Source organism: Panicum hallii, chromosome 7, assembly GCF_002211085.1.
Source record: "Panicum hallii strain FIL2 chromosome 7, PHallii_v3.1, whole genome shotgun sequence".
Taxonomy (NCBI): domain Eukaryota; kingdom Viridiplantae; phylum Streptophyta; class Magnoliopsida; order Poales; family Poaceae; genus Panicum; species Panicum hallii.
In genome coordinates this window covers 41,841,743-41,852,840 of record NC_038048.1, presented here as the reverse complement: position 1 = coordinate 41,852,840, position 11,098 = coordinate 41,841,743, and the positions used below count along the sequence as shown (strand labels likewise).

The 11,098-nt window shown below is 49.6% G+C and overlaps 1 protein-coding gene across 5 annotated transcripts; it reads right to left on the bottom strand.

The window, feature by feature from the left end:
- Window positions 1-3,806: 3,806 nt before the first annotated feature.
- On the bottom strand, window positions 3,807-10,531 carry LOC112899720 (protein indeterminate-domain 5, chloroplastic-like). 5 transcript variants are annotated; one of them, XM_025968295.1, is made up of 4 exons: window positions 10,237-10,531; window positions 9,418-9,732; window positions 7,604-8,003; window positions 3,807-5,508 (listed from the first exon to the last, which is right to left on the bottom strand). In XM_025968295.1, exons 2-4 carry the CDS (start codon window positions 9,617-9,619, stop codon window positions 4,323-4,325), a joined length of 1,788 nt encoding a protein of 595 aa, XP_025824080.1. In that variant the 5' UTR covers window positions 9,620-9,732; window positions 10,237-10,531; the 3' UTR covers window positions 3,807-4,322. The 5 variants fall into 5 exon arrangements, with proteins under 5 accessions (XP_025824080.1, XP_025824078.1, XP_025824082.1 ...); XM_025968293.1 differs by having other exon boundaries at window positions 10,278-10,531; XM_025968297.1 differs by lacking the exon at window positions 10,237-10,531 and adding an exon at window positions 9,981-10,139.
- Window positions 10,532-11,098: the final 567 nt, after the last annotated feature.

Sequence of the window (11,098 nt, the reverse complement as noted above, 5' to 3'; positions counted from 1 at the left end):
TAGGATTCTTCTTCGTCCCCGCTCCATCTCCTCTCGCAGCTGCAGCAGCAGCAGGCAGCGCCCCGGGCCTGGCCTGGGAACGAACGCGACGCCGCCCGCGCCCGTGACCGCGGGGGCGCGCGACATGATGCCTGCCTGCCTGCCCGCGCCCGCGGGCGAAGGTTCTTCACCGGACAGGCCAAGCGCGCCGCGACGGCGCTACGAACAAACCCCGGCATCCCGTCCCAACTAACCCGGCTTGGAGCCCTAAACAAATCGCCCCGAGATCCGCCGCGGCCAATCTTATATTACTATACTAGTACTACCGGTTCACCGTAAGCTCTCTGTCGGTGTGGTCGCGAGAAATTGTAAATTAAGTTACCGCGGCTCATCAGCTGTGCTGGTCTCGAGAGGAGGACGGAGAACTGGTCAGGGAGCAGCAGGAATTCCCAGGGTGTTTAACCTCTGCAGCCAAGCATCCTGCCAGCGGCTCCCCACGTTTGCGACTGTCGTGGGAGATTAGTAAATGCATGGATCCTGCCCTTCTTGGAGGCCGGCCAACAGCCAATAAAAATGCAGGGTTGCAGATAAAAACCGTCAGAGTTCACTAGGCCAGGCTCGTGCGGACATCGATCCGATCCTCCACATACGATTCCTAGGTCGCTTTTTCAAAAAAAAATCATGGGTTGAATTTTTTAATTACACAATATAAGTTAAGTCAGCCACTCAAAAGGCACGCACACTCACCACTATGACCGACAAAATCACCACAGATGTCTCGCTGTCCACGCATCACCTAGCACTGAAATATAATACCGTTAAATCCTAAAAAATTTGCTCCACGGAAAGTCGAACCCATAACCTAAGGTGCTACTGAGTATCCTGTAACCACTGGGCTATGGTCCCTTTCACGGTTGATTGGTACTGTCTTGTTCGAGTCTAAGGGTGTGTTCATTTTCTAGGATCTAAAGTTTAGAGGTGTCACATCAAAGAGAATCCTGTCATTTAGAAGTATTACATAAATTCTAATTACAAAACTAATTGCAGAACCCCAAGGCTAATTCGCGAGACGAATCTAATGAGGTATATTAGTCCATGATTAGCGGATGATTACTGTAGCATCACTGTGGCAAATTATGGATTAATTAGGCTCATTAAATTTGTCTCACGAATTAGCACCTATCTGTGCAAAAAAATTTATAAACAAATTTTATTTAATACTTCTAAATAACAAGATTCTCTTTGATGTGACGGGTTAAATTTTAGAGGGGAGGAAACGAACGCACCTGAATCGAGAGACATTCAGATGAGATTTGGCGCAGTGCATTTCTCTGTCGTCGTACCGCCCATGTGGGGGAATATATTGGGTGCCACTAAACTAGGAGACAGTGGCAGTGACCTCGGTTGATTCAACAGTGGTCTCAGATGTATCTTCCTAAGGTGAGTGAAGTCCTTCTCAAAAAAAAAATGGTGAGTGAAGTCCGGTTTGCAATGAGCCCTGTGGAAACGATCCGCCTGGCTAGCTCTATCTATCCAACCTCTCTCTGATGTTAACTAGTATGATTCATGATTGCATTCTTTCTTTCTTTCCTGACTGCTTTAGCCATCAGAAAACCCTGCATCAGCTAGCGTCAGCTTCCTCCAATAATTCCCTCCTTTTTCCCGCTTGGCTTTCCAGGGAGCCCTTGTACTTGCGACAACCCTTTTATCTCGAGGCCACCCTCATCATCGTCCGATCACGGACGGCACACGAGACAAAAGTAAAGGCTAGCTGATCGCGCGCGGGTGCACCCACTGACCCACACCACACCACCATGCCGGCCCTTTTTCCCCTTTCCTCCCAAGAAATCATTCAGAAGATCGATGGCCGCCGCTTTTGGCGATCGGGCTTTCACGGAAGCCGTCCCTGTCGGCCCCGGCTGTCGCCGCCCGCCGCCGTCGCCGTCGTCCTCAGCAGCAGTACGGAAAGACTTGCCGCAATAATTCCCGGCCGGCCGGCAACCACCGCGGGAGGCCGCAGGGCGTCCAAGAGGAAAGCCAGGTCTTCCACAAATGCCTGCGTCGTTGCCGCCATCAGGCGGCGAAGAATCGATCTAGCAGTTAGGCCCGAAGACATTCCGTTGCTGACTACCGAGTCCTGGCTGAGAGGTGTATGTACCAACTACCAATGACCAAACCTCACACCATGTAGCTCCTGTCCTTCTATTCCATCCAAGTCCTATATATATACACACACCTTCCTCTTGAACCCATCACTCATGCATGCAAATGTGCACGTACAGCACTGTTCTAGACCCAGCTCAAAACTCGCACGAAAAAAAAAGAAAAAAAATAGTTCCAGCTCAAAATTGTTTAGTGGATAAGAGTTACTGTAGAGTTTCGTTTTGACCATCATTTTCAGGTTTCTTAATTGAAATGCAAGTATTAGAATGGTCTCTTGGTAATTGGATGTGCAGAGCGAGACATTTTTGCTATTAATTAGCAATACCGAATTATTCAGACAATTGCGTGGATCCACACAATAATAACATATCAGAACATTGTTTTTGATGAAACATATCAGAACATTGTTCAGCCGGGAATACATGATTGGTATATTGGTGATGAGAAGAAAGATGCAATGATTTTCGCCGCCCGTACTGTGGTGTGCCTGAGCTACACCGGCGTGCATGCACGAGGCGATCGAAAGCCAAATCTTATCATCGTTTCGCTCTCTGTTCAACGAATGCAGAGAGACAGCACAGCACAACCAAGCAGCAGCAAGCACGAGCTTAGCGAGAGGCTAAGCCGCACAGTGCGCTGTGCGCATAAGCCAAGCGCTACTAGACGGTCACGGGCAGCAGGAGGGTATCTTTGGCATGCCCTAGCTAGAGATCAGCTCATTATACTGTGCAGTGCAGAATGTGATCGGGAACCATACGAATATGTAACTAAGGGGGTGTTTGTTTCCCACCTAAATTATATAATCTAGCTTATAATCTATAATATGAAACAAACATACTATAGATTATAGCTAGATTATTCCAATTTATTATAAGTTAGATTATCATAATCCAATAAGCTACTCTCCTCTAGCTTATAGATTATAATCTAGCTAGATTATATAATCTTGGGTGGAAACAAACAGGGTCCAAGTATATATCATATGTGTAGCAGATTTACTAGGAGTAGTCGAACTCGCCTCTACTTTGCCGTACTACTCTAACTATGGAAAATGTAAGAGAGTACTCATCAGTACTGTGAAGTAAAAATGAACCTAGCTATATTCCATTTCACTTTACCAAGTTAGTTAAAATACAGTTTCCTGTAGAGATTGTATGAGAGTGCTGTCGTGCAGATCGAATTCAAACTTGTAGTAGTACTCGATGACTAATATGAGGTGACCAGTGCCGATCTGAGTTCCACCTTGATTCCTAATGGGAGCAGAGAATCTTCACCCAAGCCTTTCATCCACTCGAGATATACTTTATTTCATTTGGATATACTAATTATAATTTGATTTGGAGTTCACTTAAAAGACAAATTGATTATTTTTGGTTATATAGTAAGACATGTATTATTTATATTTTTGCTGAGTCCAAAAGATTTTACTCTATTAAAAAATCATAATGCATCATGCCAAGTCTTCTGGAGAAACTATATGAAAATACTACTAGCTAAGTAGCTAGCGTTGGCTTTACGACCATCAAGCATAAACTCCATGAAATCAGATTACTGTGAAAAATTATTAAATTAGATACTGCATATGGATCCTAGCATGTATGCTGACTCAATACTTGACAATGCATATATCTGATCCAGGCAGAAAAACATAACAAGAAAGCATGCAGGATGAATTTGAGCTAGCATGATTAATGGCATTGTAAGGGGAATATTGTTTTGCTACAAGAGAGAAAAGGTAACCAAAAGCAACAGAAGCTTGGGAGTGGAGCAAATTTAAGCTCCACATCTCCCCCATTAAGCTAGCTACAAGCATCCTTATTGGTTCTATCACGAGAAGCTATACTTAATCCAACAAAGATTATCCAACTACACGGAAGGGAAAACCAACAAGAACAAGAACCAACCCCCACCACGAGCAAGGGGGTCATCACATGCGTCCAACTCGCACTAGCTTACTCCATTAGTCAGAGAAGACGCCTCTTTCTCTCTCTCACCCAAGGTCCCTTCAGATGACGAAATCTTCATCCCATGCATGAACTCACTCATGCGACTCAGGTTCTAACTTGCCACTACGCTATATAACGAACCTTGATTACTCCTCTCATTGGTTCCGCTTGATCAAAGTCTTTCATGGCTTACTATGCGAGCTCATCATGCCTTGTAAAATCTCGATGGGTCGGTCATGGCATCCTGCCCCCGTTGAAGGACGAGGCCGACTTCATCTCGGCCTCCAGTGAGCTCATGTCGCTGCTGCTTTGGTGGTCTGCTCTCGGCGTCGAAATCCCGCGCACGATGCCGCCTCCGCCCACGCCGAGGAAGTCCCGCGTCATATCGCCGCCGCCCTGCCCGAACTTCACCTCGTGCTCCATGTCGCACAGCTGCCTCGGATCAAACATCCCCGCTCCACCGCCGCCGCCGTTGCTGCCACCGAACATCCCCGCGGCGCTGACGCCGCCTCCAGCGAGCGAGTTCATCAGGTCGTTCAGGTTCGCCTCGCTCTGCTCCATGTGCGGCGTCGCCGGCCGCCCGTGAGGGGAAGAGCCGACGAAGCCACGGAACATGGAGGCCGCGCCGTTGGGGCTCGACGTGGCGCCCATCTGCGCGGCCTTCTGCAGCAGAGCGGTTGCCGACATCTGCGGCAGCATGGTGGCCTGATCACCACCGTAGAGCCCCGGCGTTGGGACATGGTCTCCGCCACCAACAAAGTTTCCGCCGAAAATCCCCGCCGCCGATGCCTCCGAACCCCCGCCGCCGCCGCCACCTCCGCCTGCCCCACCGCTGAACTGGTCATTGTTCATGAGCCCCTGGCTTGCATGCTCATGACTCGACCCCGAGCTGTTGCCATTGTTAGCAAAGAACCCCAGGTTGAAGAGGCCTGGCGCTGAGCCGCCGGGGCCCCCAGCGCCATTGCCTTGGAGGTCGGGGAGCTGCATGAGTCCATGGAACGCCTTGCCCTGCATGAACGAGTGGGGCCCATTGCCCGCGTCGTCGCCAAAGTCCTGCCCCGCCACGTTGAGGAAGAAGGCCGCCGAGGACGGCGGGGCCTGCGGGGCCGGGCGGAAGGCGGACGCGCCGGAGGTGGGCGACAGGAGGTGGTCGAGGCGCGCGGCGATGCTGCCGCCGCCGCCGGCCGCGGCACCGAGGCGCAGGAGCTCCGGGGACGGGTGGTGGTGGTGGTGGTGGTGGCCGTCCTGGAGCGTGGAGTTGAGGTGGGAGCCCACCTGCGACAGGCTGAGCGCCATGTTGCCCGCGTTGGTGGCGCCGTAGAGGTGGCCCGTGAGGCTGCTGAGGCTCGTCGGCGGCAGCCGCGCGCTCTCCTGCGCGAGCGCGTCGCAGAACGCCCGGTGGGTGATGAAGCTGTCCCTCCTGCACGCACGCATCCACGGATTAGATACACCATTCACGCATGCGCTTGCAGCTCGCATAGGTCAGAGGCACTGAGGCAGGCAGCAGACGACGGCATGCGCCCGAGGCTGGCAGTGAAAATGCACAGTAAAAGTTGATGCGACAAGTAAGCATGCAGGTTCCGTAGGAAAACGGCAGGGCAGGCAGGTCAAGCAAGGGCAGGGCGCAGGAGCATGCATGGCCCATGTCACGCTGGGGACGGCGCGGGCACCGAGGAACAGCGGCATCTCGGGTTAAGATACTGTTTCTGATGGACATGTGAACGCTGCAACTGGACGCATGCATGCTGATGCTGTGCCACTGAATGTTATGTTTGTTCATGAATCTGAACAGTAGCTCTCTCTTCCTTGTAGGCTCTGAATTTTTCCCTTTTGTGGATAAAAGAGTCTGCAGTAAGTATGCCATCAGGGTGAGTTTATTCCCTAATAATGCTGAAGATTACTATTACCTGTACCCTTATTACATGGTTGTCTGATAGCATTGGTCAAAGGTGTTTGGTAACCATGCATGGACGCATGCAGATACCAGCCAGCAGCTAGCCTCACCACAAGGAAAGCCAGCTCAAGATCCCAGAAACCCATGTCAATCAAGGATGGAAAAAAAGGGAGATATGATGGATAGCTTTGCCATGCTATGCAAGCATGGCCCTCATGTATAGGTTCCCACTAGTAGGAAGCTTCAAACGAGAAAGGCAGCGAGACATAGGCATCAGAACTGTCATGCACACCAACACACACACCAAGGAGATCAGAAAACTTTGTGGAGCTGGTAAGCTCACTTTCCAAGGGGCCAAGACAGACACACATGGTGGGAGAAAAAAAAAATCTTCCATGCCTATCACTAAGTAGATTACTAAAGTTAACCTAGGAGCGAGCAGGCCTGATCAAAATTACCCTCCTACAACAAAACGTGTGGAAGAACAAGAGGGTTTCTAGCAGCAAACAGTGGAAGAAAGAACTACTCTTCAACAACTCAAGCGGCGGCCATTAATGCAACTCCTGTTGATGCTCAGCCTCAGCTCCCATACATGCTTGGTTCCTATTGGAGAATTTTTTGCCATACCCATGAAAGGGAGGGGCGAGAGTGACCACACCACTTTGGGGACATGATTAACTCCTCCAATAAATGAACAGTGCCTCAAAGTTACACCTAGGTGATGCATGCATGCATGAACGAGGCAGGGCATACATGTTGTGAGGGCATGGCGACGTGTATGTCCATGGAAAGGTGTGGACCTGGCCTGGCTCACTGGCACGGCCAACGAACGGCTCTGCCACATCTAGGCAGCAGCCAACTCACATGAGAACAAGGCAGCCAAGTGATTCAGGGGAGGGAGGGAGGGGGGAGAGAGAGAGACCCTGCCAGGATGGACCAGTAAAAATGAGGGTCTACAGGGTCAGTAACAACATAGGCGCGTGCATATACATCCGTGTAAATGTGATGTGCAACACGGACGCACGAATCAGTCCAGGAAGAAAATAAAAACATCATACTGTGACGAGTGTTTGGCGAGACAGAAGGAGAGAGTTTGCCGGTTCCTGCTTCCCTTCCCTAATAGGGATGGAAGTCAGGAAAGGGAAGCATCATCACCACGGCCAAAAAGCTCAAAAAGAAGCCGTTTCACGTGCGAGCAGTCCCTTCCCCTCCCCAGCACGCCCGGATCTCTTCGTCTTTCTAACTCATCATCAGCCATGTCAGCCGAGCACCAAAAATGCTACACCTACAGGCAGGCGCCATGTCGCCGCGAGCCAGAACAAAACCCTAACCCTAAAGAAGGCCAAACCGTGGAACGTTCCCAATACTTTACTCGCTCGCCCGAATCCGAGAGCCATAAGCGGACAGCCACAACAGGCTCATGCAGCTAGTGCAAAACCCCATGTCGATGCCATGCCTGATGCCTACTACACTGTCTCGCCATGATGCAGCAATCATGCATGAACAGGCTAGCCAGCTCTAGATATATATATGTATATATAAACAAACATACAAATGCGGCTAGTAGCAGCAAGCTATAGGCAGGAGATCAACATGCACCGATCGACGATGTGTAGTATACCTGGAGAAGAGGGTGCCGCAGTCGCAGCGGTACTCGCGGGTGCCGCAGATCTTGGAGTGCGCCTTCCAGTCCGACTGCACGGCGTAGCGCTTGGAGCACTTGTCGCACTTCCACTTCTTCTCGCCGTGCTTGCGGCAGAAGTGCTTCTTGATGCCGGTGAGGTCGCCGAGGGCGCGGGACGGGTCGTGGTGGACGCACGTCGGCTCCGGGCACAGGTACACGCGCCGGCGCTGCGCCTGCAGCGGGTTCTTCTGCTTCAGCTTCCACGGCAGGTTGTGCCCGCGCCGGTGGAGCTGCAGGTTCTGCTCCCGCTGGAATCCCTTGTTGCACACCTCGCACACGAACCGGTTCGTCGCCATCAGCGTCTTGGGAGACAGCGCGATCACCTCAGCGTCAGGGTCTGCGATCAAGCCAATAAGTCGTTATAAGAGATCGATGTTTTGATCCAATATTCGAATTGATGCATGCATGCTGATCGCAGCTGAGAAGGATAAAGGATAAAAATCCACAGCTTCAAATTATTTGAACTCCATGAACTGTAAAAGAATGCAGCATGTGGATAATAATAAGGAAGTTCATCAATACTTGGAAGTTTATGTATTGATATATAGAAAAAGAGCACAACATGGTGTTTATGTATTGATCGAGTCTTATTAATTATTTCGATGGAATTATTGTTCTATGTGGGAGTTACTAATATTTTGCTTACAAGTTAGGCACCCATGATTAAGAAATGATGGTGGGAGCTAGTACTGATGATATAGTAATTTGGGGGGAAGATATTTGTTTTTCGCTTTCCCTTCCTCTCGGGTATTATGACTGATGAGCTGTGCAGTGGCACGGTAGAGACAAAAACTGGGACATGGAGAGGGAATATCTGCAAGAGATTTTGGGGAAGAACAAGTTTGCGGGAAGAGATATATATGGAGAGCAAAGGAGTCGGCATGGATTGTGCCATGGCTCCTATTTGCTTCTCATAATTGGGGGAAGAACCGAGCAACAGCTCATGCATGCACATCACATGGAATCTTGGGAGATAAACTGATTTTGTTTTTTTCTTGAGAAACATACTATGGAGCTGCTATGTTCGTTTTTTTAATTTCCTTATAAGAAAACAGCTGGTAGAAGAGTTTGAATTCCTCAACCGGTTAGTGTGGTTAAAACGTGAGATTTGAGAAGAGCACACAGAAAAAGATTGTTTTTTTTTATAAAAAAAAGAGCCTAGAAGAAGCACCATGAATGAAGTCTACTCCTACTTTCCATTCTCCACCTGAATTAATTCTCACTCTCAGGTGTGAGTACAGAGCTTTAAATGAAGTATTGATTGAAAGGTGCAAACTGAAGCCCAAACTCTTCAAGACTGCTCCTTGCTTTGCAGCCAAGGTAAGGTAGGGAGGGAGGGGATCCGTGTTGAACTAGCAGGTAGCTAGGCAGGAGAGCGAAACCAAGAACTCGAGAATTATTATTTTCATAAAATTCAGTTTCCAGCAAGAACAGGCTGTAGCTTGCACACATCTGTGTTGGAAAACCAGGCAACAATTCTCTGGACTACTGTTACGTATGTAGTTCAGAGAGCAGTAATTCCGAATCAAGAACTAACCAGAGAAAACACGAGCAATCAAGAAATTAACCACAGACAGAGAAATGGAAAGACAAACCGAGAGTAGTGCACATGTGAGAGAAGAAGATGCTCCTACTGCCAGCTTCCAAATCATAAAACTCCAATCGATCCAGACGAGATCTCGCAGCAGGCATGTATGCAGTATGCATGCACGGCCGGAATCTAGAAAAAGGGTGGTACTTGCGTGAATCACCTGGCAAAGTTCTCTTCTTCTTGGGCGGCGGCTGCGCCGCCGCCGTCGGCGCGCCTTGGCCGGACGCCGGAGCGTTCGAGGCAGCACCGGGCAGCGCCGCCGCCAGCTGCTGCTGCTGCGGCGATATCAGCGGCTTAATCTGGTCTTGCTGGTCCCCATCCCTAATCCCGAAGAACGCCGCCGCCGATGAATTCGATGCCATCGCCTCCCGATTTATGCCCGCCGCACCAACTCGAACACGCCAAGAGAGCTTCTCTTCCCCGGTCGCTTTGGCCTGTTGCTAGGATTGGCAGTGTTCCTCGCCCTTCCCCTTCGCTGAGAACAAGCAAGAGTTCCCAAAGTGAGACACCGAAATTAACAACGGCAACAAGCTAAGCGAGTATCGCCAAGAAACAAGACACACACAGCCACAGCCACAGCATGCGAGCAGGCGACCATGGGGGAGAAAGATGAGGAAGATTTCTGCTGTTCCACCGGAGACAAATCGAGGAGGAGCCCGACAGAACCAAGGAGAAAGAGCGAAAGGAGAGGCCCCAGGATTCCTGAGGGAGCGATGGCTATACCTCCCTCAGCTCATGCGTATGTATGCGCTTGGAATTGATCTGAAACGAGAAACAAATCGACAAGGCGCCGAGAAAAACTCCAAGGCATCGGCCGCTCAGGACTCTTCCGAGATTAACAAAAGAACAAAGTGGACAGGGAAATCCAAACAAACAGTTGCACTCAAAACAAGTAAAAAAGCAAAACAACAAAAGCTCGCAAACACCCACACCCACAAACTCATATATGACACAAACATACAGAGAAGCAGATACATACTTAACAAAAAAAAATCGAGGGAGTTTGTTTCTTCTCGATACCTCACTCTCCCTAGTACTGCTTGCTCCTCTCGCTTGCTCTTGCGACTGAGGGGATAGCAGTGGAGGAGAGAGGACGGAGGAGGAGGCTAAGAAGGTTGTTGTCTCATTTCTTTCTTCATTTCCTTGTCATACTTTTCCTTCTCTCTCTTCTCCCTCTCTCCTGCTGCTTTCCTCTCCCACACACTTATATGCTCCACTATAAATCAATTTCTGGAATTTCCCCTGTGCCCTTTCCAAGGCCTATGCGCACCAGGAAAATATACAGGAGCGGCCGAGAGGGGAGTATTTTTTATATACAACTCAGAGAGAGAGAGAGAGAGAGAGAGAGAGAGAGAGAGAGAGAGAGAGAGAGAGAGAGAGAGAGAGAGGTGGTACAGCGGATGGGAGCGGGGGCAAGCTCACACGCAGGCAAGCGGTGTCGTGAAGCGTCTGAGGATTGGGTCCACCGACTGCGTGGGCCTTGCATCTAACCATCGCTCGCACGCACACACGGGCAAGCTTTTCCCCCGGGGTTGTTTTAGCTTTTTAGATGTTTATGGGCAGCAAGCGTGCATTTACGTACGCGTTTCATGTGCTTGCCAATGCATCGACGGAGTACTTATCATTAACAGTACTACCTAATTTCTGTTAGATCCACGAGCTTTTTGTTGGTATTTGTTTGCACATATATGCTCTCGTGTCTCTGACTCAAAAATGATTACTACAAAGATATTATCGTACATTACGTTACATACGTGTGATTATTGATAAGAATTGTCTTGGCCATGGGAGCAGATGTAGTAAGAAAATAACCCATATTGCGTGAACACTAACTACAGTAC